Source organism: Somniosus microcephalus, chromosome 20 (assembly GCF_052327205.1).
Source record: "Somniosus microcephalus isolate GS21.2 chromosome 20, FLI_Smic_1.0, whole genome shotgun sequence".
Taxonomy (NCBI): Eukaryota; Metazoa; Chordata; class Chondrichthyes; order Squaliformes; family Somniosidae; genus Somniosus; species Somniosus microcephalus.
The window spans coordinates 75,237,458-75,265,395 of record NC_141006.1 but is presented as its reverse complement, the minus strand read 5'-3'; the positions used below and the strand labels follow the sequence as shown (position 1 = coordinate 75,265,395).

The following is a 27,938-nucleotide window of genomic DNA, read 5'->3' as shown; positions in this document are numbered from 1 at the left end:
CAAAACTGTGAATCTGTGTCCCCTAGTCCTTGTACCATCAACTAATGGGAACAGCCTTGCCCCATCTAGCCTATCCATACCGGTCATAATCTTGTACACCTCTATCAAATCACCCCTCAACTTCCTTTGCTCTAATGAAAACAAATCCAGCTTCTCCAACCTGTCCTTGTAGCTAAGATTCCCCATCCCCAGAACCATTCTGGTAAATCTCCTCTGCACCCTCTCAAGGGCCTTCACATCCTTCCTAAAGTGTGGTGACCAGAACAGGACACAATACTCCAATTGTGGCCGAACCAGCGCTTTATAAAGGTTCAGCATAACTTCTCTACTTTTGTACTCAATACCTCTTATTTATGAAGCTCAACATCCCATATGCTTTGTTAACCACTCTCTCAATATGTCCCGCCACCTTCAGGGACCTATGCACATTAACTCCCAGGTCCCTCTGTCCCTGCACACTCTTTAAAACGGTGCCATTAAGTGTGTATTGCCTCTCCCTGTTCCTTCTACCAAAATGCATCACCTCACACTTCTCTGTATTAAATTCCATCTGCCACTTGTCTGCCAATTCTGCTAGCCTTTCTATGTCTTGTTGCAGTCGATTGGTATCATCCTCACTGTTTGCCACACCCCCAAGTTTGGTGTCATCTGCAAATTTAGAAATTTTACTCTGTATTCCAATATCCAGATCATTTATATATATCAAAAAAAGCAATGGCCCCAGCACCGACCCTTGAGGAACAGCACTGTATACCATCCTGCAGTCTGAAAAACAGCCATTTACCACAACTCGCTGTTTTCTGTCCTTAAGCCAATTCCTTATCCAAGCTGCCACTGACCCACCTATTCCATGAGCCTCAATTTCGTTAATCAGCCTTCTCTGTGGTACTTTGTCAAACGCCTTCCGAAAATCCATGTAGACAACATCCATTGCATTCCCTTCATCAATCCTCTGTTACTTCATCAAAAATTCAATTAGATTAGTCAAACACGATTTGCCTTTTACAAATCCATGTTGGCTCTCCTTAATTAGCTTAAATCTCTCCAAGTGCCTGTTAATTTTTTCCATGATTATTGTTTCTAAAACTTTACCCACCACTGATGCTAAACTGACCGGCCTGTAGTTACTAGGATTATCCTTACACCCTTTCTTGAACAATGGTGTCACATTTGTCACTTTCCGATCCTCAGGCACCTCCCCCGCATCTAAGGAAGATTGGGAAACTATGGCAAGCCCTTCTGCTATCTCCTCCCGCAATTCCCTTAGCAACCTGGGACGCAAGCCATCTGGACCAGGCGACTTGTCTACTCTAAGCATACCCAGCCTTTCTAGTACATCCTGTCTATCAATTTTCGCCCCTTCCATTGCTTCTACCTTTTCCACTGCTATCGATATTTTGTCAGCATCCACCTCCTTAGTAAACACTGATACAAAGTACTCATTGAGTATTCTAGCCTTGCCCTGCGCCTCCAAGCATATATCACCTTCTTTGTCGCTAATAGGCTCCACCCCACCTCTTACTACCCGCTTACTGTTTACATGCCAGGATACGATTTTTGGGTTCCCTTCTATGTTAACCGCCATTCTACACTCATTCTCTTTGCCAATCTTATGTTCATCTTCACATCCCCTCTCAACTGATCTGTATTTGGTCTGGTTATGCCCTGAAAAATTCACCTGACATGCATCATATACCCTCTTTTTTTATTTCATCATCTTCTCCATCTCCCTCATCATCCAAGGAGCCCTTGCTTTGGTTCCCTTACCCTTCCCTCTTGTTGGAATGTACCTAGCCTGTACTTGGAACATCTCCTCCTTAAAGATCACCCATTGTTCCATTACAGTTTTTCCTGTGAGTCTTTGGTTCCATTTTACCCTGGCTAGATTCCCTTCACATCCCATTGAACTTAGCCCTATTCCAGTTTAGAAGTTCCACTCTAGATTGTTCCTTGCTCCTCTCCATTGCTAATCTAAATCTTATGATACAATGACCACTCATACCCAAGTGTTCTCCCAGACACTTGGTCGACCTGGCCCACCTCATTCCCTAGCACCAGATCCAGCAATGCCTCCTTCCTAGTTGGGCCAAGAACATACTGGTCAAGGAAATTCTCAACACATTTCAGAAATTCCTCCCCTTCCTTTCCCTTTACCCTAGCATTATCCCAATCGATATTTGGGTAATTAAAGTCCCCCAATATCACCACTCTATAGCTCCTGCGTATCTCTGCGATTTCCCTGCAGATTTGCTCCTTTACCTCCCTCTCACTATTTGGAGGCCTATAGAATACCCCCAATAACGTGATCATACCCTTATTGCTCCTCAACTCTAACCAAATGGATTCTGTCCTTGTCCCCTCAAGAACATCCTCCCTTTCCAACACTACAATGTCTTCCTTAAATCAGCACCGCCACCCCACCTCCCTTTTTTCCTTCCCTATCTTTTCTGAACACCTTGTACCCTTGAATATTAATTTCCCAGTCCTCACCGTTTTTAAGCCACGTTTCCGTTTTTGACACATCACATTGCCACACGGCTAACTGTGCTTGTAGCTCACCAACCTTATTCACCCCACTTTGTGCGTTTACGTACATACATTCTAAACCCATTTTTGAATTTTTCATAGTCTTTCTTAGTCTGCTCCTATCCAATATGGTACTACTACCGCCTTTAGTACTATCCAACACTCATTATTTCATGCACCTTATTCCTCTTTTCTACTGCTATATGCTGGTGCCCATCCCCCTGCCAAGCTAGTTTAAACCCTCCCCAACAGCACTAACAAACCTCCCCGCGAGAATATTGGTCTCGGCTCCGTTGAGGTGTAACTCGTCTGGCTTGTACAAGGCCCACCTTCCCCAGAAACAGTCCCAATGTCTCAGGAATCTAAAGCCCTCCTTCCTGCACCATCTCTCCAGCCACACATTCATCTGTTCTATCCTCCTATTCCTGTACTCACTAGCACGTGGTGCCAGGGGTATTCCGGAGATTACTACCTTTGAGGTCCTGCTTTTTAGTCTCTCTCCTAGCTCCCTAAACTCTACCTGCAGGACATCATCCCGCTTTCTGCCTATGCCGCTGGTACGGATATGGACAACGACCTCTGGCTGATCACCCTCCCCCCTCAGTGTCCTGCAGCCGCTCAGTGGCATCCTTGAACCCGGCACCAGGGAGGCAACATACCATCCTGGAGTCACATCTACAGCCGCAGAAACGCCGGTCTGCTCCCCTAACTATTGAATCCCCTACCACTATTGCTCTTCCACTCTTTTTCCTCCCTCCCATGAAGCTGAGCCACCTGTGGTGCCATGGACTTGACTCTGGCTGCACTCCCCAGAGGAACCATCAGAACAGAATACTGGTTGGAGAGCGTGATGCACTCCGGGGACTCCTGCACTACCTGTCTGGTCCTCCTCTTCCATCTGGTGGTCACCCATCCCTCTCTGCCTGCATACTCTTAAACTACGGGTGTGGATCAGGCGGGCAACAACTTGTATTTATATAGCGCCTTCAACGTAGTAAAACGTCCTGAGGCGCTTCACAGGAGCGATTGTCAAACAAAATTTGACACTGAGCCACATAAGGAGGTATTAGGGCAGATGACCAAAAGCCTGGTCAAAGAGGTCAGTTTTAAGGAGCATCTTAAAGGGGGAGAGGTCGAGGAGCAGAGAGGTTTAGGGAGGGAATTCTAGAGCTTGGGGCCCAGGCAGCTGAAGGCACGGCCACCAACGGTGGAGCGATTATAATCAGGGATGCTCAAGAGGGCAGAATTAGAGGAGCGCAGAGATCTCGGAGGTTGTGGGGCTGGAGGAAATTACAGAGGTCAGGAGGGGAGAGGCCATGGAGGGATTTGAAAACAAGGATGAGAATTTTAAAATTGAGGCATTGCTTAACTAGCAAGGCTGCAACGTGTCCATGCCTACACTCGGTGTCTGGACTCTCTCACAAAGATTGGGTGCTTTAATGAAGTACCCCAGCAAGAGTCAGTACCTTTAACAGAAGTTATGGGGAGGGAAGCAGAAGGGGAAAAAATATATATAACCACCATATTTTATCACCAATTCATGGTCAACCTCAGAGGAAAATGCTCCACAGATTCACAAGTATACAAAGCATGTGTGTGCATGAAATATGTCATGTAACAACAGTGGGGAAAGTGACAGCTCTGGAGTGTGCCTGGCACCAGAGGCAGCGATGATCCCACTCTTATTGCTCATTTTACCTCCATAGGTCCCCAGCCAACGTCCCCAGGGTAGTTTGCCTGATGTCAGGTGATTATTAAGCTATATAAATTAGCTCATGAAGGTAATTATGCAGAAGTAGCATAACCGGAATGGACACAGGACACACAGTAACTGCTAAACACAACTGAGCAGAAGCAACTGACAGACTAACTCCCCTTCCTCCGATTTTTAGGTGAAGGTTTTGGAGGATGCAGAAGAGATTTACTAGAGCGGTTCCAAGGATGAGGGATTACTGTTACGTGGCTGGACTGGAGAAGCTGGGGTTGTTAAAAAAGGTGTTCAAAATCATGAAGGGTTTCAATAGAGTAAATAGAGACGGTTTCCAATGGCTGAAGGGTCGATAACCCAGAGGACACAGATTGAAAGTGATTGGCAACAGAACCAGAGGCGACAGGAGGAAAAACAATTTTAACATGATGAGCGGTCAGGACTTGGAATGCGCTGCCTGATGAATCTGTATCCACCGCCCTAATAGTAGCCTTCAAAAGGGAATTGGATAAATCCTTGAAGGAGAAAAAATTGCAGGGATATGGGGAAAGAGCGGGGGGAGTGGGACTAACTGGATTAGTCTTCAAAAGAGCTGGCGCAGACTCGATGGGCTGAATGGCCTCCTTCTGTGCTGCACTATTCTATGATGGAGAAAGGAATAGAAGGATATACTGATAGGGTTAGATGAAGTAGGGTGGGAGGAGGCTCGTGTGGAGCATAAACACCGGCACGGACCAGTTGGGGCAAATGGCCTCCTCCTGTGCTATTCTGTGATTCAGCTCTCTCTGCAGGTGGCTGTCACAGTATCAGACTCTGCCCAGCTCACTCAGCATCCTAGAAAAGACAAACAATTGCATGCAACAGGAGAGAACAATTGAGAAATTTCTCCCTGGCCCAATCCAACAGCCATCAATTCAACCTGGACAGGCTTCCTTTCACAGATTGTATTTTCATCGTCCCAACAGACCTGGAACCTATAACGTGATCATCTAATCCCCATGCACACTCCTGCAACCTTCAATTGGTTTGATAAACAGTTATCCTTCCAGCCTGTTTTTAAAAAGAGGTATTAATACATCATTAACTATCTTTCAGAGCAGCCTGCTCATCATTCTCACTTCACACTTGCCAATTTTGTATCCATGTTCTGTGTTTCGGAAATCATTTTCTACGCACATTTCAGCATTGTAACCGCTTGGATCATGTTCTTTCTCTCCAGCACGAACTGCAGGGAGTTTACGACACAGGTGATGACTATTCAGCCCATTGTATCTGTGCAGGCTCCTTGCTCGAGCAATCCAAAGTGCACTGCCCTGCTCTCGCCCCACAGTTTAGTATCTTCCGCTGCTTCAAGTATTTTTCCAGTCTATCCTCATTAATTTGGCATTGGGTTCCAGAACTATATTCAGTAAATAAAAAAGCATTTCACGACCTCGGGACGTCTCAAATGCGCTTTACAGCCAATGAAGTACTTTCTAAAGTGTAGTCACTGTTGTAATGTAGGAAATGCGGCAGTCCATTCGCGCACAGCAAGCTCCCACAAACAGCAATGTGATAATGACCAGATTATCTGTTGGCCAGGACAGCAAGGAGAATTCCCCTGCTGATCTGCAAATAGTGGAATAGAATTTAAAAGCAGAGAGATCATGCTAGAACTTTAAAAAAATCACTGGCTAGGCCTCAGCTGGAGTATTGCTGACAACTCTGGGCGCGACTCTTCAGGAAAGAAGGTCTTAGAGAGTACAGAGGAGGTTTACCAGGATGTTAGCAGGGTTGAGGGACTTCAGTTATGAGGAGAGATTGGAAAAGTTGGGACTGTTCTCCTTGGAACAGAGAAGGTGAAGAGGTGACCTACTAGAGGTTTTCAAGATGAGGAGAGGTTTTGATAGAGTAGAGAGAAAAATTATTCCCTCTATGCACAATTTGGCTGCCGCGTTTCCTACATTACAACAGTGACTACACTTCAAAAGTACTTCATTGACTGTAAAGTGCTTTGGGACGTCTGGTGGTCGTGAAAGGCGCTATAGAAATGCAAGTCTTTTTCTTTCTCTGGTGAGTGGGTCAATAACTAGTCACAGATTGAAAATCACTGACTAAAGATTTATAGGGGAGGTGAAGAGAAATGTTTTCACTCGGTTGTCGGGATCTGGAATGCTCTACTTGAAAAGGTGGTGGAAGCTGAGAAAGGGAGTTGGACGGGTTCTCGGGGGCACGGAACTCACAGGGGTTACGGACAAAAAGCGGGGGGGGGTGGACTGCGCATGGCTGCTCTTTCAAAGAGCACAACGGGCCGAATGGCCTCCTTCTGTGCTGCAAGTTTCGATGATGTAGGATTCGAAGGGCTTTGCGACACAATATAAGGCAGCATACACATGTTGGTCTACCTTTCATTCATGACAAGATAATTAGTCAGCACTCAGCCTGGGCTCACACGTGAAAATGGCCCCTTGACATAACCGGGAGGACTGCCAGTGTCTGTGGACTTGTACTCGAGCAAGATTCAGCTCCTGGGGGCGGGGGAGTTTAGAACATTTGATGCAGCAGAGAATGAGAACAGGTGAGGTGGGGGGGGACCCGGATAAATAGAAAGAAAATAATTTGCTCAATATAAAATGAAACATCTTTTTAAATTTCAAGTTGGTTATTTCTTTTTATTCGACGAAGATTTCTTCACTCTGGCTTCTGAAAGCCCCTGGAGTGGGACACTGGGAGCACAGCATCAAAGAGCAGGAAACGTAATTCAAACACTACAGGAGAGGCTCGGAAAATATTCCCTGTAGCTCCAACTGGAGACATTGATCAAACGCGGGCAAATGTAAATGATGTAAATAGGCAGACGGGGCATCAGTTAAAGCGGAACACTGAAGGATTTAGCAATGTCGGAGCACTCTGGAATTATGGAGAGGGGGGGCGGATGGCTCAGCTTTGTATTTCGGTTTGTGTTTTGCAGCCTTTCAGCAGGTTGCCTTTCTCGCAAGAGAGAAGAGCCGCATTGTGGCAATGAGGCGAAGAAAGAAATGTTACTGGGTAAATCAATCTGTAAATAATTAAATGAGACAGCAGCTTCGGGAGAGAACGAGGCTAAACAGAAATCACGATTTACACACCATGAAAGACATCGCCACCAGTTGCTGCATGTCCGTGAAGATACCGGATTCAGATGGAGCTTCCATCATCATCTCCCGCCCTGCATTACCAGCCTCTTCAAACAAAACCTCAATTTCCACATCTAGCCTCGACATGTGGGACTAGATTTCCCACCCACAGTCAACGGGTAGAAAACCTAGCTCCTGGTTTCACAGTGAACATGCTGTGGGTACCAAGAAAGTCAGACTAAAGGCATGAAAGGAAATTAACTGAAAAATAAACAGATACTGGGTGTGGGGGGGGGGGGGGGGGGGGAGGAAAGAGGGGGAAGAGAGTGGAGAAAGGTAAACACATTTGGGTTATTCAAAATATAATTTAATCCCACGATGTGAGAGTTAATGTAATGGATGAGCTTTGCTGGGCAAAATAGTCCTTGTGCACCTCCATGAAGGGGAAAAGAACAAACTTGCTTTGAAATAGCACCTTCCATGTGCTCCGGACATTCCGAAGTACTTCACAGTCAATGCAATGCTTTGAATACGTAGTTGGTTTTTGGTGGTAATGGTTGAGGGATAAATGTTGGCCAGGACCATCAGGAGAGCTCATTACTTTTCTTCAAATAGCATAGAAACAGAGAAGATAGGAGCAGGAGTCGGCCATTCGGCCCCTTGAGCCTGCTCCGCCATTCAATAAGATCATGGCTGATCTTCGACCTCAACTCCACCCACCTGCACTATCCCCATATCCCTTGATTCCCCTAGAGTCCAAAAATCTATCGATCTCAGCCTTGAATATACTCAACGACTCAGCATCCACAGCCCTCTGGGGTAGAGAATTCCAAAGATTCACAACTCATCTCGGTCTTAAAAGGCCGACCCCTTATCCCGAGACTGTGACCCTGAGTTCTAGGCTCCCAAGCCAAGGGGAAACATCCTCAGAGCATCTATCCAGTCAAGCTCCATTTCTTATGTTCTTATTTGGCTCACCACACCTGTGCTGGATCGAGCTCTTCAACGGGAGCAATCTACTCTAATCACATTTCCGTGGCCTTGCCTCAAATCCTTGTACGTTGTTCTTCAAATACTTACCAAATTCTCTTTTAAAATGATAGTTCTGCCTCAATGGCCACTTGTGGTAAAACATTCCATGTTTAATAACACTCAGAAAAAAAAAACTTTCAATTTCCCACTTTGTTCTTCTAGTGACAACCCTTAGCGGATGAATACTTTGATTTAGGTGAACCAAAGTTCACGGAAGCAGAATAAATTAATACGCTATATCAGATTAAAAAGGCTTACTTTATTAAATGTACACTTGGTACCCAGTTTTAATGACAATATATACTGGCTGTGCTCATAATTGTATTCATCACCAGCGTAGATTACAGTTTGCTTGTAAACAGGGATGGCATCACTTAATCAAGTAGCTAATCAATTTTCTGGCATGCATTTGAACAGCGTAACTAACCCAGGTCAGTCAGACCCTAGAGACTGCCTGCAGCACCAACAATCTATAATGGAAGGCCATTATGTACGCACCAGATAGGAACAGCTGACCCTAATTGGTCCAAACTGCAGTACCTTCACATCTGTATCCCTTTCCCCATGCTCCAGCCCTGCTCCCTCCAATCGCTCTCCAAAGATCCACGATAAACTTCAAATACTTGCCTGCACATTGAAACAATGGCACTGATTTTTTTTCAGTCCTATTCAGCTTTCTAGCTCAGCTACGTAGATTGAAACAGAAGATCACAAGAGATACCGGACAGTCATTCCAGGATCATAATCTATTCAACGGGTTCAAAAGGACAAACTACTGGAGTAATGTCCAATTGATAAATCTCAACCCAGTCACCATTGCCTTGAAAGAACTCCCGAGAAGTCCTTATTCAGAGCACATTGTTTTAATTTATTATTAGGAGGTCGCAATTCTGTTTTTATTCAGACGTGGCTCAGTGGGTAGCACCCTCTCCTCTGAGTCAGAAGGTTGTGGGTTCAAGTCCCACTCCAGAGACTTGGGCACATATCTAGGCTGACACTCCAGTGCAGTGCTGAGGGGGTGCTGCACTGTTGGAGGTGCCGTCTTTCAGATGAGACGTTAAACCGAGGCCCCGTCTGCTCTCAGATGGACGTAAAAGATCCCATGGCACTATTTCAAAGAAGAGCAAGGGGAGTTCTCCCCGGTGTCCTGGCCAATATTTCTCCCTCAATCAACATCACTAAAAACAGGTGATCTGGACATTACCTCTCTGCCATTTGTGGGAGCTTGCTGTGTGCAAATTGGCTGCCGCGTTTTCTACATTACAACAGTGACTACACTTCAAAAGTACTTAATTGGCTGTAAAGTGCTTTGGGACGCCCCGAGGTCATGAAAGGCGCTATATAAATGCAAGGTATTCTTTTTATGCAGATTTCATTCACCAATACAGATCGGAGACATCAGTTGCGCCACGTCCTTGATACGCAAGGATAATAATGACGCATCAATAAATAATTGTGCAGGATTACAGAAAAATAACATGCAGCGACATTAGCAATATACACCATAAAACCCAAAACAGCTAAAATGTTAGAATCCCACACAGTAATAATGGAATTTGAATTAATTAATTGGTGAAAATCACTGGTCTTAATTATATTGTGTCACTGTTGGATCTATTGAACTGAGAAGTGACACTGAACTCACATCTTCCGATCGGAGGAGGCAGTGTCAACTTCATACACTTGGGTTATAGTCCATACACTTGGGTTATAGTCCATACACTTACATAAGAACATAAAAAATAGGAGCAGGAATAGGCCACTTGGTCCCTCGAGCCTGCTCCGTCATTCAGTAAGATCATGGCTGATCTTGGGCTCAAAGCCACTTCCCCGCCCACTCCCCATAACCCTTCACTCCCTTATCTTGCAAAAATCTGTCTATCTTCACCTTAAATGTATTTAATGACCCAGCCTCCACGGCTCTCTGGGGCAGAGAATTCCACAGGTTTACGGCCCTCAGAAGAAATTCCTCCGCATCTCAGTTCTAAAAGGGCGACCCTTTATTCTAAAATTGTGCCCCCACGTTCTAGATTTCCCCACGAGGGGAAACATCCTCTCTGCATCTACCTTGTCGAGCCCCCTCAGTATCTTATATGTTTCAATAAGATCACCTCTCATTCTTCTAAATTCCAATGAGTATAGGCCCAGCCTGCTCAACCTTTCCTCATAAGTCAACCCCCTCATCTCTGGAATTAACCGAGTGAATCGTCTCTGAACTGCCTACAATGCAAGTATATCCTTCCTTAAATAAGGAGACCAAAACTGTACGCAGTACTCCAGGTGTGGTCTCACCAATACCCTGTACAGTTGTAGCAGGACTTCCCTGCTTTTATACTCCAACCCCTTTGAAATAAAGGCCAACATTCCATTTGCCTTTTTGATTACTTGCTGTACCTGCATGCTAACTTTTTGTGTTTCATGCACAAGGACCCCCAGGTCCCTCTGAACTGTAACATTTTGTAATCTCTCCATTTAAATAAGAATTTGCTTTTTTATTTTTCCTGCCAAAGTGTATAACCTCGCACTTTCTGACATTATACTCCATCTGCCAAATGTTTGCCCACTCACTTAACCTGTCTATGTCCCTTTGCCTGTTCTTTGAATCCTCTGCACAACTTGCTTTCCCACCCATCTTTGTATTGTCCGCAAACTTGTCTATATTACACTCGGTCCCCCTTCATCCAAGTCACTAATGTAGATTGTAAATAGTTAAGGCCCCAGCACCGATCCCTGTGGTACCCCACTAGTTAGCGTTTGCCAACCGGAAAATGACCCATTTATCCCAACTCTCTGCTTTCTGTTAGTTAGCCAATTCTTTATCTATGCTAATATATTACCCACAATTCCGTGAGCTCTTATCTTATGCAGTAACCTTTTATGTGGCACCTTATCGAATGCCTTCTGGAAATCCAAATACCCCACATCCACTGGTTCCCCTTTGTCCACCCTGCTCGTTACCTCCTCAAAGAACTCCAGCAAGTTTCATAAAAATAAGCTGACACTGCTTGACTGCATTATGATTTTCCAAATGCCCTGCTACTGCTTCCTTAATGAAGGGCTCCAGCATTTTCCCAATGACAGATGTTAGACTAACTGGTCTATAGTTTCCTGCTTTCTGTCTCCCTCCTTTCTTAAATAGGGGTGTTTCATTAGCAGTTTTCCAATCCGCTGGGACCTCTCCAGAGTCCAGGGAATTTTGGTATATTGCAACCAATACATCCACTATCTCTGCAGCCACTTCTTTTAAGACCCTGGGATGCAGGCCATCTGGTCCAGGGAACATGTCATCTTTTAGTCCCATTATTTTATCAAGTACTATTTCCTTAGTGATAGTCTTTAGTTCCCCCCTCCCTGTGGCCCCCTGATTATCCATTATTGGGATGTTGTTAGTGTCTTCTACCGTGAAGACAGATGCAAAATATTTGTTGAGTGTCTCTGCCATTTTCCCGTTCCCCATTATTAATTCCCCAGTCTCATCCTCTAAGGGACCAAGCTACCCTTTTCCTTTTTATATACCTGTAGAAGCTCTTACTATCTGTTTTAATGTTTCTTGCCAGTTTACGCTCATAATTCATCTCTCTATTATTTTTGAGTCATCCTTTGCTGGTTTTTTTAAAATTTCCCAATCTTGGCCACAGTGTATGCCTTCGTTTTCAATTTGATACCATCCTTTACTTCCTTAGTTAGCCACGGATGGTGCTCCCTTCTCTTAAAATCTTTCTTTCTCACTGGAATATATTTTTGTTGAGAGTTATGGAATATCTGCTTAAATGTCCACCACTGCATTTCAACTGTCTTACCCTTTAATTTATTTTTCCAGTCCACTTTAGCCAGTTCTGCCCTCATACCACTGTAATTGCCTCAGTTTAAGATCAGGACACTGGTTTGAGATACAACTTTCTCACCCTCCAACTGAATTTGAAATTCAACCATGCTATGATCACTTTCCTAGAGGATCCTTTACTAGGAGATCATTTATTAATTCGCTCATATTACACAGTACCAGATCCAAGATATCCTGCCCCCTGGTTGGTTCCATTTACATACTGTTCTAGGAAGCCATCCCAGATGCACTCTATGAACTCCTCCTCAAGGCTACCATGGCCAATTTGATTTGTCTAATCAATATGGAGATTAAAAATCACTGATGATTATTACCATACCTTGTTTACAGGCCTCCATTATTTGTTGATTTATACTCTGCCATACTTACGGTATGGCATTATGCAACATTAGAATTAAACATTTTTTAATAGCAGACTGGAGTACGAGGCTTGGACTTTCGGGGAATCAAGGGATATGGGGATAGTGTGGGAAAGTGGAGTTGAGGTCAAAGATCAGCCATGATCTTATTGAATGGCAGAGCAGGCTCGAGGGGCCGAATGGCCGACTCCTGCTCCTGATTCTTGTTATGAGGCCTCATGGTTAGACAAATCACACAATGGGAAGGTTCAACGTGATCATTACTTTAAGTTTGCTCGCTGACTGTGCTCATTTTGACCGCAAGCTTGAATATGGTGCCGATTGCGGTTATGCCTCTTTAGGGAGGCAGGCATGAGAGCCAGGGTCCCCAGGTCAGAATACCTCAGGCAAAAGGACCAATCTATAAATTCATATTAACGGCTAGTTTGAGACCAGAAAAGGAGTTTGAAAACTAGCCTGTTTGAGTGAGAATGACCCATTATTGCCGGGCCTCCTGGTATGCAGCAGCAGTTTTCAAACTTTTCTGCGTGGCAGTAACCCCGACAAATATTAGCAAGATTCCAGGGAGGCTCGGTTCAAACTTCCAGAAGAGAGTCAATTATCTAAAGCTAAGCAACACCATCATAGCGGTTAATGCTTTTATTGGTATACAACACAAATAATGTGCTAGTAAGTCAATACAGGTGCGAATAATTTTTTTTTTTTTTTTTTTTTTTTTTTTTTTTTAAATGGAACTCTGTTTATAGGTAAGCCCTCCTCTGAACAGGAATCGAATTACATTGCACATCACGTAAGGCTGGCTTCTTGACCCCAATTTGGAAAAAAATCTGAAATTAAATTCCATTTTTATTACACGGGATTCCAGGATCTTTACTGGGATTTTGGGATTTGCTCCACAATCTCAACCAATTTTTCAGCCACTTGTTCACCCGGCTAGCAACCATTTAGATCACACACTCCAAAATTCCCACCCTAAACCCCCTCCGCCTCCCTTTAAAGTCCCTCCTTAAAACCCACCTCTTTGACCAAACTTTTGGTCCGCTCCTTTGGCACGGCGCCCATTAAAAAAAAAACTTCCGAAGTCCTTGGAGATCAATGGCCCCATTAATTTTGTTTGGTGCCGGGCGGCCCCTTTAAGGGGCAGCGCAGTCCGTTGAAAATACCGCGCATGCGCGGGGTTACTGTTGTGTCTGTGTGTTGATAGAGACACTGAAGACAGGAGTTGGTTTGATAGGTGTTTACTAAACAAAGTCTGGAGGGGAACTAACAGATACAACACAATACTCAGGCTTATATAGCCCGAGTGGCCATTACCGGCATTACAGTACACATGGGGCTCATTAAAGGCACATACACTACAGTTACTGTACTGGAAAGCCGGCTGCGCGGGTTCCCTGAAGCACTGCGCAGCCATGCAGTTTACAAAGGAACATTGTTTGGGATGCTTTTCTGCATTAAAGACACTATAAATCAAATTGTTGTTGCTTTAGCGAGTGATCTTGATTATGGAATTGCACATGTAATGCAAATAATTTTTTAAAATACAAAATAACAGAAAATGCTGGAAACACTCAGCAGGTCAGGCTGCATCGAGGAGAGAGAAACAGAGTTAACGTTTCGGGTCGAACCCTTCGTCAGAACTGGAAAAGGTTAGGGAGGAGAGATTTTTTAAGCAGGGGCAGGGAGGAAGCAAAAAGGGAAGGTCTGTGATAGGATGGAAGGCAGGAGAGATGGACTGACAAAAGGGATGATGGTGCAAGGCAAAAGGAGATGGTAATGAGACAAGTTAAGAAATAAAAGATGGCTCTGGTTGATGTGTGAATGATGGCAGCAACATTAACAGTTACCATGTGTGGAAACAAGAGAGGGAAAAAATTAAAAAAAACACAGGAGCTAATTTATAGTCTGAAATTGTTGAAATCGATGTTAAGCCCAGAAGGCTGTAAATTGCCTAATCGAAAGATGAGGTGCTGTTCCTCGAGCTTCGTTGGAACAGTGTAAGAGGCCGAGGACCGAGAGGTCAGAGTGGGAGTGGAGCGGAGAATTAAAGTGAGAGGCGACCGGAAGCTCGGGGTCACCCTTACGGACTGAATGGAGGTGTTCCGCAAAGCGGTCGCCCAATCTGCGTTTGGTCTCCCCAATGTAGAGGAGACAGCATCGTGAGCAGCGAGTACAGTATACTAATTTGCCCCTCTCCATAGCCACGTCACTTCTATTAATCCTCCATTTTAAAAATGGTGGTGAATGTGCTGCAGCTTGGGGTGTATGTGCAGCCTACATTTGAGATACATGTCTGGAGCAGGGAATGCAATGCATTGCAAGCGCGGGTAGTGAAGATTTTGTATTCTAGATTATTCCTGTATTTGTTGACTTATTAGCCCATTATTTTTGTTGTTGCTGCACAAGGCCAATTCCTGCAACAGTTGTTGTACATCTTCCACTAACCCCAAGAACAGCTGCTCCACATCTGCCAAGAAAACTGCACTTTGTAAAGCGGAAACTTGATGTCATGCAACAGGATTGTTGGAAGAGGTTTGCTTGGAAACGCTGCTACAATTCCGCCATGCCAAAATTGGGGACCCATGTCCCCCGCCCCCTTTCTAAATGTCTCGGTTGGACTGCACATGGTTGAGGACATAAAAACATAATTAATTAGGAGCAGGTGGTGGTCATACGGCCCCTCGAGCCTGCTCCGCCATTCAATAAGATCATGGCTGAACTTCAACCTCAAACTCCACTTTCCCACCCGATCCCCAGATCCCTTGATTCCATTCATGCCCAAAAATCTATCGATCTCAGCCTTGAATATATTCAACAACTCAGCATCCACAGCCCTTTGGGGTAGAGAATTCCAAAGATTCACAACCCTCTGAGTGAAGAAATTCCTCCTCATCTCGGTCTTAAATGGCCGGCCCCTTATCCGGAGACTGTGACCCCGTGTTCTAGACTCCCCAGCCAGGGGGAAACAACCTAGTTGAGCAATAAAACCACAGCTAAGGCTGGGCTGGGGGGGGGGGGGGGGGGGGGGAAGAAAAGAGGAGAAAGAGAGGAGAGAGGAGAGAGGAGAGAGAAGAGAGAAGAGAGAAGAGAGAAGAGAGGAGAGAGGAGAGAGTTGGAAGAAAGAGATGAGAAAAAAGATAAGAAAAAGAGGACTCAATTTCTATCAGCAACCTTCTGCTATGTATAGCTCCGTAGGTAAACATAAACGAGTGTCAACAATATACAAACCATGGTAATGACAACATTAAAAAAAAACGATAGCAATTGCATTCAACACTTGTAAATTATAGCTTTCTACCTAGCAGAGCGGGAGACAATAAAGGGATAATGCGCTACCTAGACCGGATCCAAGACAGAATGGCATCTTTTGATTAATTCACAGTATAGCATCATTCTTTCACTCATTTGATGTTTAACTGGTGCAATAAAGATTACTGGGACACCACATACCAGAGCAGAAAATGATGGTAAATCATAGCAGATCAATTATTTGTAAAAAGGAAAAAAGACAAGCCAACGTTATGGATGTCCCGTTAATACGTCTTTCCTCTCCCACAGATATCGACTGAGCAGCTGTAGATTTCCAGCATTTGTTCCGAATTTCCAGAATTTGCCACTTTTTTCTTTTCCGTTCACCGACCAGACCAGACCAGACCGGCAGATGTTCAAAGCCAATCGGAAGCAACAACTCTTTATAAAAGGGATTTGTTCAATTAAAAATCTCACTTGAGTTGTGCGGGTCACAATGTTAGTGAATCAGGCTCGTCAATTAAATCAAGACCCGAATGCCCCACTGAAAATTTTACACGACACAGGCAGGTTTCCTCCTTAAGCTTCTAAATAACTCGATGTTAATGTGAAAGTTGAAAATAATTTGAAATCACTAGCCCTCTTTCAGAGCAATTCCAATTCAGACACATTCGTCCTTAAAGAAAATAAAAGTGTGAATGAACTGGCAGGAAATTCCATTTTTTAAACTAGCTTAAACCAGTGACACATTTGAACTTGGCTGGTATTGCTTATAAATCAAACTATATGGACTATAAAAAGGTGCATCGTAAGGATATGCATTCATTTGTTAAAACTATTCCAACACTCTCCCACGTTCTACCCTCCGTCATCCAAAACTCTGCTGCCCGTGTCCTAACTCGCACCAAGTCCCGTTCATTCATCACCCTGTGCTCACTGACCTACATTGGCTCCCGGTTAAGCAACACCGCGATTTTAAAATTCTAATCCTGGCTTTCAAATCCCTCCATGGCCTCGCCCCTCCCTATCTCTGTAATCTCCTCCAGTCCCACAACCCTACGAGATATCGGCACTTCTCTAATTCTGCCCTCTTGAGCATCCCCCAATTTTAATCGCCCCACCATTGGTGGTCGTGCCTTCAGGTGCCAAGGCCCAAAGCTCTGGAATTCCCACCCTAAACCTCTCCGCCTCACTTTCTCCTTTAAGACGCTCCTTAAAACCTACCTCATTCTTCCCAATATCTCCTGCTGTAGCTCGGTGCCAAATTTTGTTTGATAACACTCTTGTGAAGCACCTTGGGACGTTTTACTACGTTAACAGGGCTATATAAATACAAGTTGTTGTTGTCTGAAGTGAACCCAATTTATGGTTGAAGATTGTATCTATGAACATCTGAATGAAGAGGAGCAATCAAGTTTAGGAGGAAAGAAAACCAGATTAGTACAGGTTGAGTGTCCCAAATCCGGAGTTCCGGAATCCAGGGCGATTGGTGGCAGGCGTCCGGAATCCGTAAAATGTTCCTGAATCCGGACACCCTGAGGGAGGCTTACCAAAAACCGGAAACATCGCAACCTGGGCTTGTGGTAAACCACTGTTATACCTGTCTGTATGTGTATGTGTATTCCACTAGGTACAGGTCTGGACATGGCTCAGCTGACTCCTCCCACTATTCCAGGTATATAAGTGACTACCTCCCAGTCCCTTAGTATTCTGGACGGGTCAACCACTCGAGACAAGACCTTCATTCTTTAGTTAATAAAAGCCTGGTTGTTACTCGCTTAACCTCAGTCTTTTGAGTAATTGATGGCGCATCAATTTTATTAACTAAATTTTTTATAATGGAGAAGATCCTCACACCAGCATGCCTGGACCTGGACAGTCGGGAAGCGGACGCTTCCACCAAGTTTGCTCACTGGCTCACGTGCTTCGAGACATTCCTGACTGCCTCCACTGCGGTCGTAACGGATGCGGACAAACTGTCTGTCCTGATCTCCAAGGTGAACCATCGAGTGTACTCAGTCATCCGGGACGCGACCTCGTACACAGCCGCCCTCCAGCTCCTCAAGACCCAGTACACGCGCCCTGTGAACGAAGTATACGCCAGGCACCTTCTGGGGAGTCGCAAGCAACAACCTGGGGAATCGACTGAGGAATACCTCCAAGCACTGTCCGTGCTTGGCCGGGCCTGTGGGTGTAAGGCGGTAACGCCCGCTAAGTACACGGAGGAACTGATCCGGGATGCCTTCGTAGCGGGCCACAGGTCCAACTACACCCGACAGTGACTGCTGGAGCAGAGTGACCTCACCCTCGACAAAGCCTCCGAAATCGCACTAACGCTGGACGCAGTCTACTGGGGCATGGAAGCCTACTCCTCTGCACCGTGGACGCTGCGGGGAACGACAACCTGGGACATGGTAGGACAGCCCCATAGCACCGTGCCACCCCAGCTCAACAACGGCCCAACTACCGCAGCAGTGTCCCAAAGCCAGACAGCAGTATCCCAAGGCCAGAAATGCTACTTCTGTGGCCAGGCCAAACACCCCAGAGCGCGCTGCCCAGTGAAGAATGCGACCTGCTCGGGCTGCGGGAAAAAGGGACACTACACCAGCGTCTGCAAGGCCAAAGCCACCCCGAACGCCAGCAGCGCCGCGTGTGGGCCGTGCGAGCCGCCATCTGGGGCCCCCAACAGCGCCGCGTGTGGGCTGTGCGGGCCGCCATCTTGGGCCTCCCCAGCCATGTGCGAACCACCGCAGCAGCAGCCATCTTGGACGACTCCAGCCACATGGGAGTCATGGACGCTGCCATCTTGGACACCAGCCGGGACGCAGCAGACCGCCAACCCCCCCCCCCATCTGATACCCGCAGCGACACACCGACCCCTACGCTGTTCTTTAGTTAATAAAAGCCTGGTTGTTACTCGCTTAACCTCAGTCTTTTGAGTAATTGATGGCACATCAGGGCTCAGGAGTTTCCGGACTTCGGACATCAGAAACACGTTCCGAAGTCCGGAAAAATCCGAAAACCGGCTCAGCCTCGGTCCCGAGGTTGCCGGATTCGGGACACTCAACCTGTAGCAGTAATGGTGACCATGAAACTACCGGATTGTCGTAAAAACCCATCTGGTTCACTAATGTCCTTTAGGGAAGGAAATCTGCCATCCTTACCCGGTCTGGCCTGTATGTGACCCCAGACCCAGGGCAATGTGGTTGACTCTTAACTCGGAAATGGCCGAGCGAGACACTCAGTTGAAATTATAATAAGGCCTCCAGCAAAAGGACTGCGGCAGTTCACCGACCACCTTCGCAAAAGGCAACTAGGGATGGGCAATAAATGCTGGCCTTGCCAGCGACGCCCACATCCCGTGAATGAATTTTAAAAAATCAGCAATAAATAGGAAAAGGGAGAAAAAAGAAACATTACCAATTACATAATACTGAAATAATGCATTAGAGGGGGAAAAAAATCTAAATCTAAGGAAAGGAAACCCTGTTGACCTGCAAACATTAAACATCAGAAAAGCATCATCAAGTCTTCACATTGATAGCATGGCTGCATGAATCCTTGAAAGTAATGCAGCGCATTAAACTTTAATTGCAGATGCAAGATAAATTACAGGAAACTTTTTTTTAAATCCGGCACCGACGGGACGCCGGTTGATCAAAAAGTCCAGATTACAGAGAGGCATACTTACTAAAGTACGAGAGCCCCGTACACGGCCACAGATCCAGACGTCCCTGTTGCATGGCAACAGGTGCAGGAACCCCGGTTACACGGCCACAGATCCAGGAACCCCAGTTACGCGGCCACTAATATGAAGTAAAACTTACCTGAACCTACTCCTGAATTTTGCCGGTTAAGAGATTTTTCCAGTTATTTAGGTGCCAGTAAAGAGAGAGTTTCCTGTAGTACAGTAGCATGGTGTGTGGAAGTTCAAGAATCATAAAAGATCCAACACTCGGCCATGCCACACGTCTGACTTCAGTGCTAAATGTTCATTTATGATCATGTATTGATCTCACTCTTGAAAGACGACCGTTTTGTCTTGCAAAATGTATCCATTTTAAAAAGGAAACTCAAACATAACAATTGCTTTCCCACTGAACCAATGTCCAATAGGCACTGTAGCGCCGAGATTGCTGTTCAAATTGATTCATAGAAACATAGAAGATAGGAGCAGGAGTAGGCCATTTGGCCCTTCGAGCCTGCTCCGCCATTCAATGAGATCATGGCTGATCATCCAAATTCAGTACCCTGTCCCTGCCTTCTCCCCATATCCCTTGATCCCTTTAGCCTTAAGAAATATATCTAACTCCTTCTTGAATATATTTAATGAACTGGCCTCTACCGCCCTCTGTGGCAGAGAATTCCACAGGTTCACCACTCTCTGGGTGAAGAAATTCCTCCTCATTTCAGTCCTAAATGGCTTACCCCTTATCCTTAGACTATGACCCCTGGTTCGGGACTCCCCCGCCATCGGGAACATCCTTCCTGCATCTAGTCTGTCCAGGCCTGACAGAATTTTATAGGTTTCGATGAGATCCCCTCTCAATCTTCTAAACTCCAGTGAGTATAAGCCCAATTGACACAATCTCTCTTCATACGTCATTCCTGCCATCCCAGGTATCAGCCTGGTGAATCTTCGCTGAACTCCTTCCATGGCAAGAACGTCCTTCCTCAGGTAAGGCGACCAAAACTGCACACAATACTCAAGGTGCGGTCTCACCAAGGCCCTGTACAACTGTAGCAAGACATCCTTGTTCCTGTACTCGAACCCTCTTGCTACAAAGGCCAACATACCTTCTTAACCGCCTGCTGCACCTGCATGCTTACCTTCAGCAACGGTGCACAAGAACACCCAGGTCTCTTTGCACTTCCCCTTCTCCCAATCTATTGCCATTCAAATAATAATCTGCCTTCCTGTTTTTGCCACCAAAGTGAATAACCTCACAGTTATCCACATTATAGTGCATTTGCCATGTTTCTGCCCAATCACCCAACCTGTCCAAATCGTACTGGAGTTTCACGACATCCTCCTCACAGCTTACCCTCCCACCCAGCTTTGTGTTGTCTGCAAATTTGGAGATATTACGGCTTGTTTGTTTAAAAACAAACCAAATTTTTGGCAGCATTTCCAAAAATCCAGCACACAATGAGTTATATGGAAAGGGGGCATAGATTCAAGGCAAGGGGCAGGAGGTTTAGAGGGGATTTGAGGAAAAACTTTTTCACCCAGAGGGTGGTTGGAATCTGGAACTCACTGCCTGAAAGGGTGGTAGAGGCAGGAACCCTCACAACATTCAAGAAGCATTTGGATGAGCATTTGAAATGCCATAGCATACAAGGTTACGGACCAAATGCTGAAAAATGGGATTAGATTAGATAGGGCTGATGGCCGGCGCAGACGCAATGGGCCGAAGGGCCTCTTTCTGTGCTGTATAATTCTATGACTCTATGATCATTTGCCCATCATAACCATTAGCCTCAAACATTTGGCATGCCTCTCTTCCTTTAGCTGAACACTCATGATTCCGCTGAAGCTGTTACTACATTAAAAGGCATTATACAAATGCAAGTTAATGATGATCCGGGAGACCATAGTTCAGGTGATTCAAGGTACATTGCCTAGAGGAGATAGATTTAAAATTTTAATTTGTTTGAAGTCAAACCAGATCCAGAAAACCTACTGAACTCGATGCCAAACCAAATCCTTCTTCAATCCTCCTCTCTCTGTCCCCACAAACTAAATACACAATTATCTTCATCACTCACCAGGCAACAACAGCTCCAGTAAATTCCCAACAGGCAAAATAATTATAGCTAGATACACATGCAGACATACTTCACTCTAACAAACCTTTCATTACATTTTTCCCCATTCCCCAGTTGATGATCCATTTAAAAGAAAAAGCAAAAAGCAGCATAAGCCTTAAAACTAATAGCATCAACTCTCTGCCCTGCAAATTCCCAACAAGGACTCAGGGCACTTACTTTCTAAGTGAGAAGTTAAGGAATCAAATTTAATTGCAGCATTGAAGGTGAAGTATTGATGATATAAAGCCCTCTGCCTCGGTGCGTCCCAGCGCTTTTATATTCAATAGCATGCAGAGGGGTTGAACCGCTCCCTCAAGGAGCTCCAGAAAGAACCATTGTATCCAAGAGGAATTCACAGAATCACAGAATCCCCACAGTGCAGATAGAGGCCATTTCGGCCCATCGAGCCTGCACCGACACATATCCCACCCTATCCCCGTAACCCCACGTATTTAATCCCCTAACACTAAGGGTCAATTTATCATAGCCAAATCAACCTAACCCGCACATCTTTGGACTGTGGGAGGAAACCAGAGCACCTGGAGGAAACCCACGCAGACACAGGGAGAATGTGCAAACTCCACACAGACAGTCGCCCGAGGCCAGATTTGAACCCGGGTCCCTGGCGCTGTGAGGCAACAGTGCTAACCACTATGCCACCGTGCCCCCCTTGTTCCAGAGATTAGCTATAAAGTGCAGGCACTGGCGGTCATTACTTGCCATGGAACTGGTTTGTTTACGGCCCTATTGGAGACTGTCTCTTTAAATTTTTTTTAATCAATCACTGCCCAAAAAAGAGGGGGGGAAAAAATTAAGAGAACACACCAATTGAGAGATGCTGAATAGAGATGGCTTTAGATTGGATTCCAATCAGTCTGTGCACAGACCAACTACAAAAGCAATTAATGGGAGTCAGCAATGGAACATCTTGACATCAACAAGTCCCCAATTTAAATTGTCTTGAATCTTCAATGGTTTAAATCAGTTAAACATAAAGGCCATGGGGCCTACAACGACACCAGTACTTCACCCTATGTTATCTTCTTTAATACGGAGCTTAAGGTAACTACTCCCTCGGAAAAATGGAAGAGCCAATGAGTGTTATTTCTTTTGTTTCTTTTATTCTTTTGTCCGATCGCAGCCCTGCCTCCGATCTAGTTTCTTTTCTTTCCAGTTTTGAAGAAGGGTCCAACCCGAAACGTCAACTCAAATTTCTCTCCACGGATGTTGCCTGACCTGCTGAGTTTTTCCAGCATTTTCTGTTGTTATTTAGTGTTATTTCTATATTGTATACAATACTGTGCAAGTCTCAGTAGAGGTGGGGGGAAAAATGCGCACTCACACAAGATTTAGAATTTGAAAGCAGCATGATCTCACAGAAAAACAAACATTCCTGAATGAGAACGTGTTCTGCTACTCCAATGTTCAATGCAAGGGTTATACAGCATTGCAGTCCCATACAAAGTGGGATGCCAGCCCAGTTTTGTTCAAGCAGAACCCTTTTGTTTGGCACAGTTCCTTCCAAAAACAAATGCCACAAAAGGGGACTGACTTCACCCAGGTCAACCCAACTGATGGTTTACAATACAGAAACAGATTGGTGGCTTCTTGCATACTCAAGATAGCATTTCACTCAAGTCGAAGCATTTACCTTGATATGGAGATGGAGTATTCGATGGGCGGCCACTGCGTGCGTACTTTTGTCTTCTTCCATCTTTCCAATCTAGAAGTAGAACAAAGAAAAAAAAAGATTGGCTTACCATTCTCAGGACAATCGTTCTCATGTGTAATTTGTGCAGAAGTGTGGCCAAAGACGCTCCATATATCCACCTTTCACATGGAAGTGTGTGGGCCTCACTCAATAGGTGAATAGAATAGACATGTTAATATATAATGTATTTAATGATAAGCATTCACTTCTATTCCAGAAAGTTGCAATGAGTGGACAGTGGCAATGGGTAGTAACCAGGACATCATCTTGAAGGAGATATGGAATTCTCGCGCTCAGGGACTTTCCCCAGGAACATAATTAAGTTCTTAACAATTACAGTCGCAAAAGTATAGCAGAAAACGGTAATTTGACTGCTTTTCTGATTCATGTCACACTGCACTACATGACTATCCCATTGTGTTTGTCTGCAATATAAACATATTAAAAAGAATGATTGCCTTTATACCTTAAATTCAAGAGAATGTCTCAAAGAGTAGATGGCATTGTGTTAATACTCCTGTTGACAGATGTGCTCATATTTCAGACTTTGATGGGACATCAAACACTGCAGAAAACAATAGCATAAAACATTTCAATGAAGGATTCGCGCAAGAGGTGGCCGGTATCTACTATATTAGAACGCTGGACTCTCAAGCTGGAAACTCACGTTCAAATCTCAGACTTGACTGGCATTTAAACCAAAGTCTTACTCAGGGAACTGTTGCGAGAGTCTGGAATGGGTCCTCTAAAGGGCAAAGAAAGAAGGAAAGAAAAGGAAGGAAGGGAAAAAAGGTTGAGGGAGGTGGCAGCCTACCCACCTAGCAGCTTGACGGACGAGTCTCGTCTTTCCCAACCTGGCCCATCCCACCCTCTCGGGGACAGTGTGGGTTATAGGGAACTAGAACAGATGGCAGAAAGCTAAAAGTATAAAAAAATAAATCTTTAACCCTACCACGAAACAGGCCAGTCTCACGTGGAAAGAAATGGTTTCACATGCAGAAGACTGGCGACTTGACTCGCTGAATCCAACTAACTTGCCAGAGTACAAAACATTTCTCAGATGCTGGTTGCAGCTGACAGCAAGTGTTATTAATAGGGAACAAACAGATTGCAAATGGTATTAAAAGTCCTTAATAGTTTTATGAACAGCTTGTGACAGCACAGCAGAGTGCTGAGGAAACGAGATGAACGGTAAATCTATACTGCTGCATTCTGATGTAGGAAAACAAGCCCAATTCACATGTACGTCTTCAACCAAGATCTATACACTAACCGCGATTAAAATTCCAACAAATCCATTTTTCCCCCAGAATATGAAGTTTCTTTTTTTTTAAAAACCTAGTCAAGATCACTACGCATTACATTAGTTCTCTTGTGCACCGCACCTAGACTGAAAAGCACGAGTTCGACAGTTGCTGATGATGCAAATTGAGTGGCTCATTTTCCCCCTCTCTCTCCTGAAGGCACTGGCTCCAACTGGACTGCGGTCTCAGTCACAGGCAACACTGCAGTACCTTACTAAAGGAGCGATGCTCCATGGTATAAACTTAGATGACGGCGGCAAGCTGTTCCACCATGAATGAGCATCACAAACCTCGCCTCGCCCTACAGCCACAAACATGCACTTTTTACACCACCTTTCGAAATGTGGACCATGGCTGATGTTCTTTTCCTTCTCCCGGTCGAGGGGCCATTCTCGACCCCCTACTGCTACCCCGGGCGAGATCAGCAAACTCAGCACAAACTGGGAGGTTGACTGATTCCCATCTAGTTTATTGTCGGTGGAGCATTACATTAACACCCTTGATCTTAAACAAATCCAAAAATCGCGTTGTTTCAAAAAAAAAAAAAAAAAAAAAATGTCTGGGATGCGGGCATCGCTGGCAAGGCCAGCATTTATTGCCCATCCCTAGTTGCCCTCGAGAAGGTGGTGGTGAGCTGCCTTCTTGAACCGCTGCAGTCCATGTGGTGAAGGTGCTCCCACAGTGCTGTTAGCGAGGGAGTTCCAGGATTTTGACCCAGCGACGATGAAGGATCGGCGATATATTTCTAAGTCAGGATGGGGGGGTGACTTGGAGGGGAACTTGCCAGTGCTTCCATGTGTAGAAGAAATTTGGAAATCTCCCCCAAAAGTCTGCGGATGCTGGGACCATCGGAGCTTTCAAGGCTGACAGATAGATATGTTAGGTAAGGGTAGCGAGGGATATGGAGCAATGTTGGGAAATTAGAGTTGAGGTGCAGATCAGCAATAAACAGAAGAGCAAGCCTGAAGGGCTGAATGGCCGACTCCGGTTCCTAATGTTACTAAAGAATGAGATGTCGAGTTTCTCTCGACACACAGCACAGGATTGAATGTCAGTTATGCAGGGGCCAGGCTGACCAGGAACAACATTCCCGTCCCTGGCTGGTGCTGAAGGTGGTAGCCTGCAACTAGGCAAATGCACATCTCATTTGGACATCTCTCCAATACCCATTATAAAAAGTGCTGCATTAAACATCAACTGTGACATGAAAATATATGAGACAGCTGGCATTAGATCAATACTTTGACAGAAATATTACTGATCATTCCACAGTGTGCAATGTCTTCAAATTAGATCCACACTGACTTAAATCAGGGTTTAAAACAGTTGAATGCGCGAAAAAAAACTGAACACAGAAACGTACTGTTCGCTCAAGTCAGTCAGGACAATTCATTTAATCCTGAGGTTGTCAGTCACTACAAGAAAAATGGATTGCAAATACTCATTTAGAACTCATGCACTAGTACTGAGATTGCGTATAAACACTGAAGCATTATTTCCTAAAAAGCTGGACAGGATTCCGGATGGATTAATTGTTTACTTAACAATGTCAGCCATGGCTCAGTGGGTAGCACACTCGTCTCGGAGTCAGAAGGTTGTGGGTTCAAGTCCCACTCCAGAGACTTGAGCACAGAATTTAGGCTGACACTCCCAGTGCAGTGCTGAGGGAGTGCTGCACTGTTGGAGGTGCCGTCTTTTGGATGAGACGGTAAACCGAGGCCCCGGCTGCTCTCTCAGGTGGACGTAAAAGATCCCACGGCACTATTTTGAAGAAGAGCAGGGGAGTTCTCCCCGGTATCCTGGGGCCAATATTTATCCCTCAATCAACATCACTAAAAACAGATTATCTGGTCATTATCACATTGCTGTTTGTGGGAGCTTTCTGTGCGCAAATTGGCTGCCACGTTTCCCACATTACAACAGCGACTACACTTCAAAAGTACTTCGTTAACTGTAAAGTACTTTGGGACGTCCGATGGTCATGAAAGGTGCTATAGAAATGCAAGTCTTTCTTTTACTTGTACCAACCACATAATTAACTTTTCACTTCCAGCCTCACTTTTATTAATTTAGAAAGTGAGAGTCCATACACCATTCTGGAGCCAAGAAGGTGGGTATGTTTACCCAGCCACTCGAGCACAGCACAGGTCCAGCCCATCTAACCTGCCCCTTCTCCTGCAGACAGCTCTCCATGGGCGAGGCTCAATGTGTTTAATCTGGAATCCAGCCTTTGTTCTACCACTCAGTGGCCAGGGGGAAAAGTCTGGTTATTAATTACACATTAGGAGTAATAAACCGGTTACTTCTCCAATTTTTTTCCAGTTCCGACCACCCCAGCCACAGTCTGTTCGCCCTCCTGCCATCTGGGAGACACTACAGATGCATTCGCACCCGTACGACCAGATTTAGGAACAGCTTCTTTCCCAGGGCTGTCATCCTACTGAACTCTACAAATAAACTCTAAAGCCTGCACATCTGCCAATGCACTTTATTATGGTTATGTTTATGTTAATATACTACAAGCCAAATGTATGTTGAATGTTTAAATGTCTTAATCTAAATGTACACTCTCGGGAGCCGCAAGCCTACATTTTGTTGTACTGCACTTGTGCACTAACAATGACAATAAAAGTTGATTTGATTTGAGGTCATCAACCCAAAACGTTAACTTTGTTTCTCTCTCTCTTCACAGATGCTGCCTGACCTGCTGAGTGTTTCCAGCATTTTTTTGTTTAATGTTAGGAATAATAAACATGGCTATTGTTAATAGGTACAGATTGCATTTTCTTTTCTTACATCTTTGTACTCATCAAGGTGAGAGATGTTAATGCTGGGAACCGGAACACATTCTGCTTCAGGCACCCGGGGGGAACTTTCAACTTTGGTTTTGGCGGGGGGGGGGGGGGGGCGTAAAACAGGGTGCAGCGGATTGGCTGCTAGTTATATATATACCCCACATGACTTCCCTTTTTATTGAAGTCAACTGAAAGGAAAAATCAGGCAGGGTGCAGAAGGGGCGGCTGATCGTCCATATTATACCCCTGTGGAGTTGAAAGTTCTGTCCCCAGAGTCCACATCAAGCACTCCCAGGTCAGGTCACATATTGTACAACTAGAGTTAAGCTCCCTCGAGGAGTAGCTCCACTGCGACATTATTTTCCATTTTCCACACCAACCATCTTCATGCTTGTTCGAGTGATGTTTAGAGCTAAATTAGAGTAAGTTTTGTGCTCTAGGTCCATGCCCATTAGGACCAGGATTGAGACTGCCAAACTCATTCCATGCAAGACCTCCACAGCC

The 27,938-nt window shown here is 45.1% G+C and overlaps 1 protein-coding gene across 1 annotated transcript in view; it reads right to left on the bottom strand.

The window, feature by feature from the left end:
• Nucleotides 1-27,938, bottom strand: part of LOC147103434 (polycomb protein SCMH1-like) — a 260,249-nt gene that overhangs the window by 200,414 nt on the left and 31,897 nt on the right. Inside the window, exon 4 of the mRNA XM_085963022.1 lies at nucleotides 23,276-23,347. Coding sequence (XP_085819148.1) covers nucleotides 23,276-23,347 — 72 coding nt within the window. The remainder of the gene's footprint in view (nucleotides 1-23,275; nucleotides 23,348-27,938) is intronic.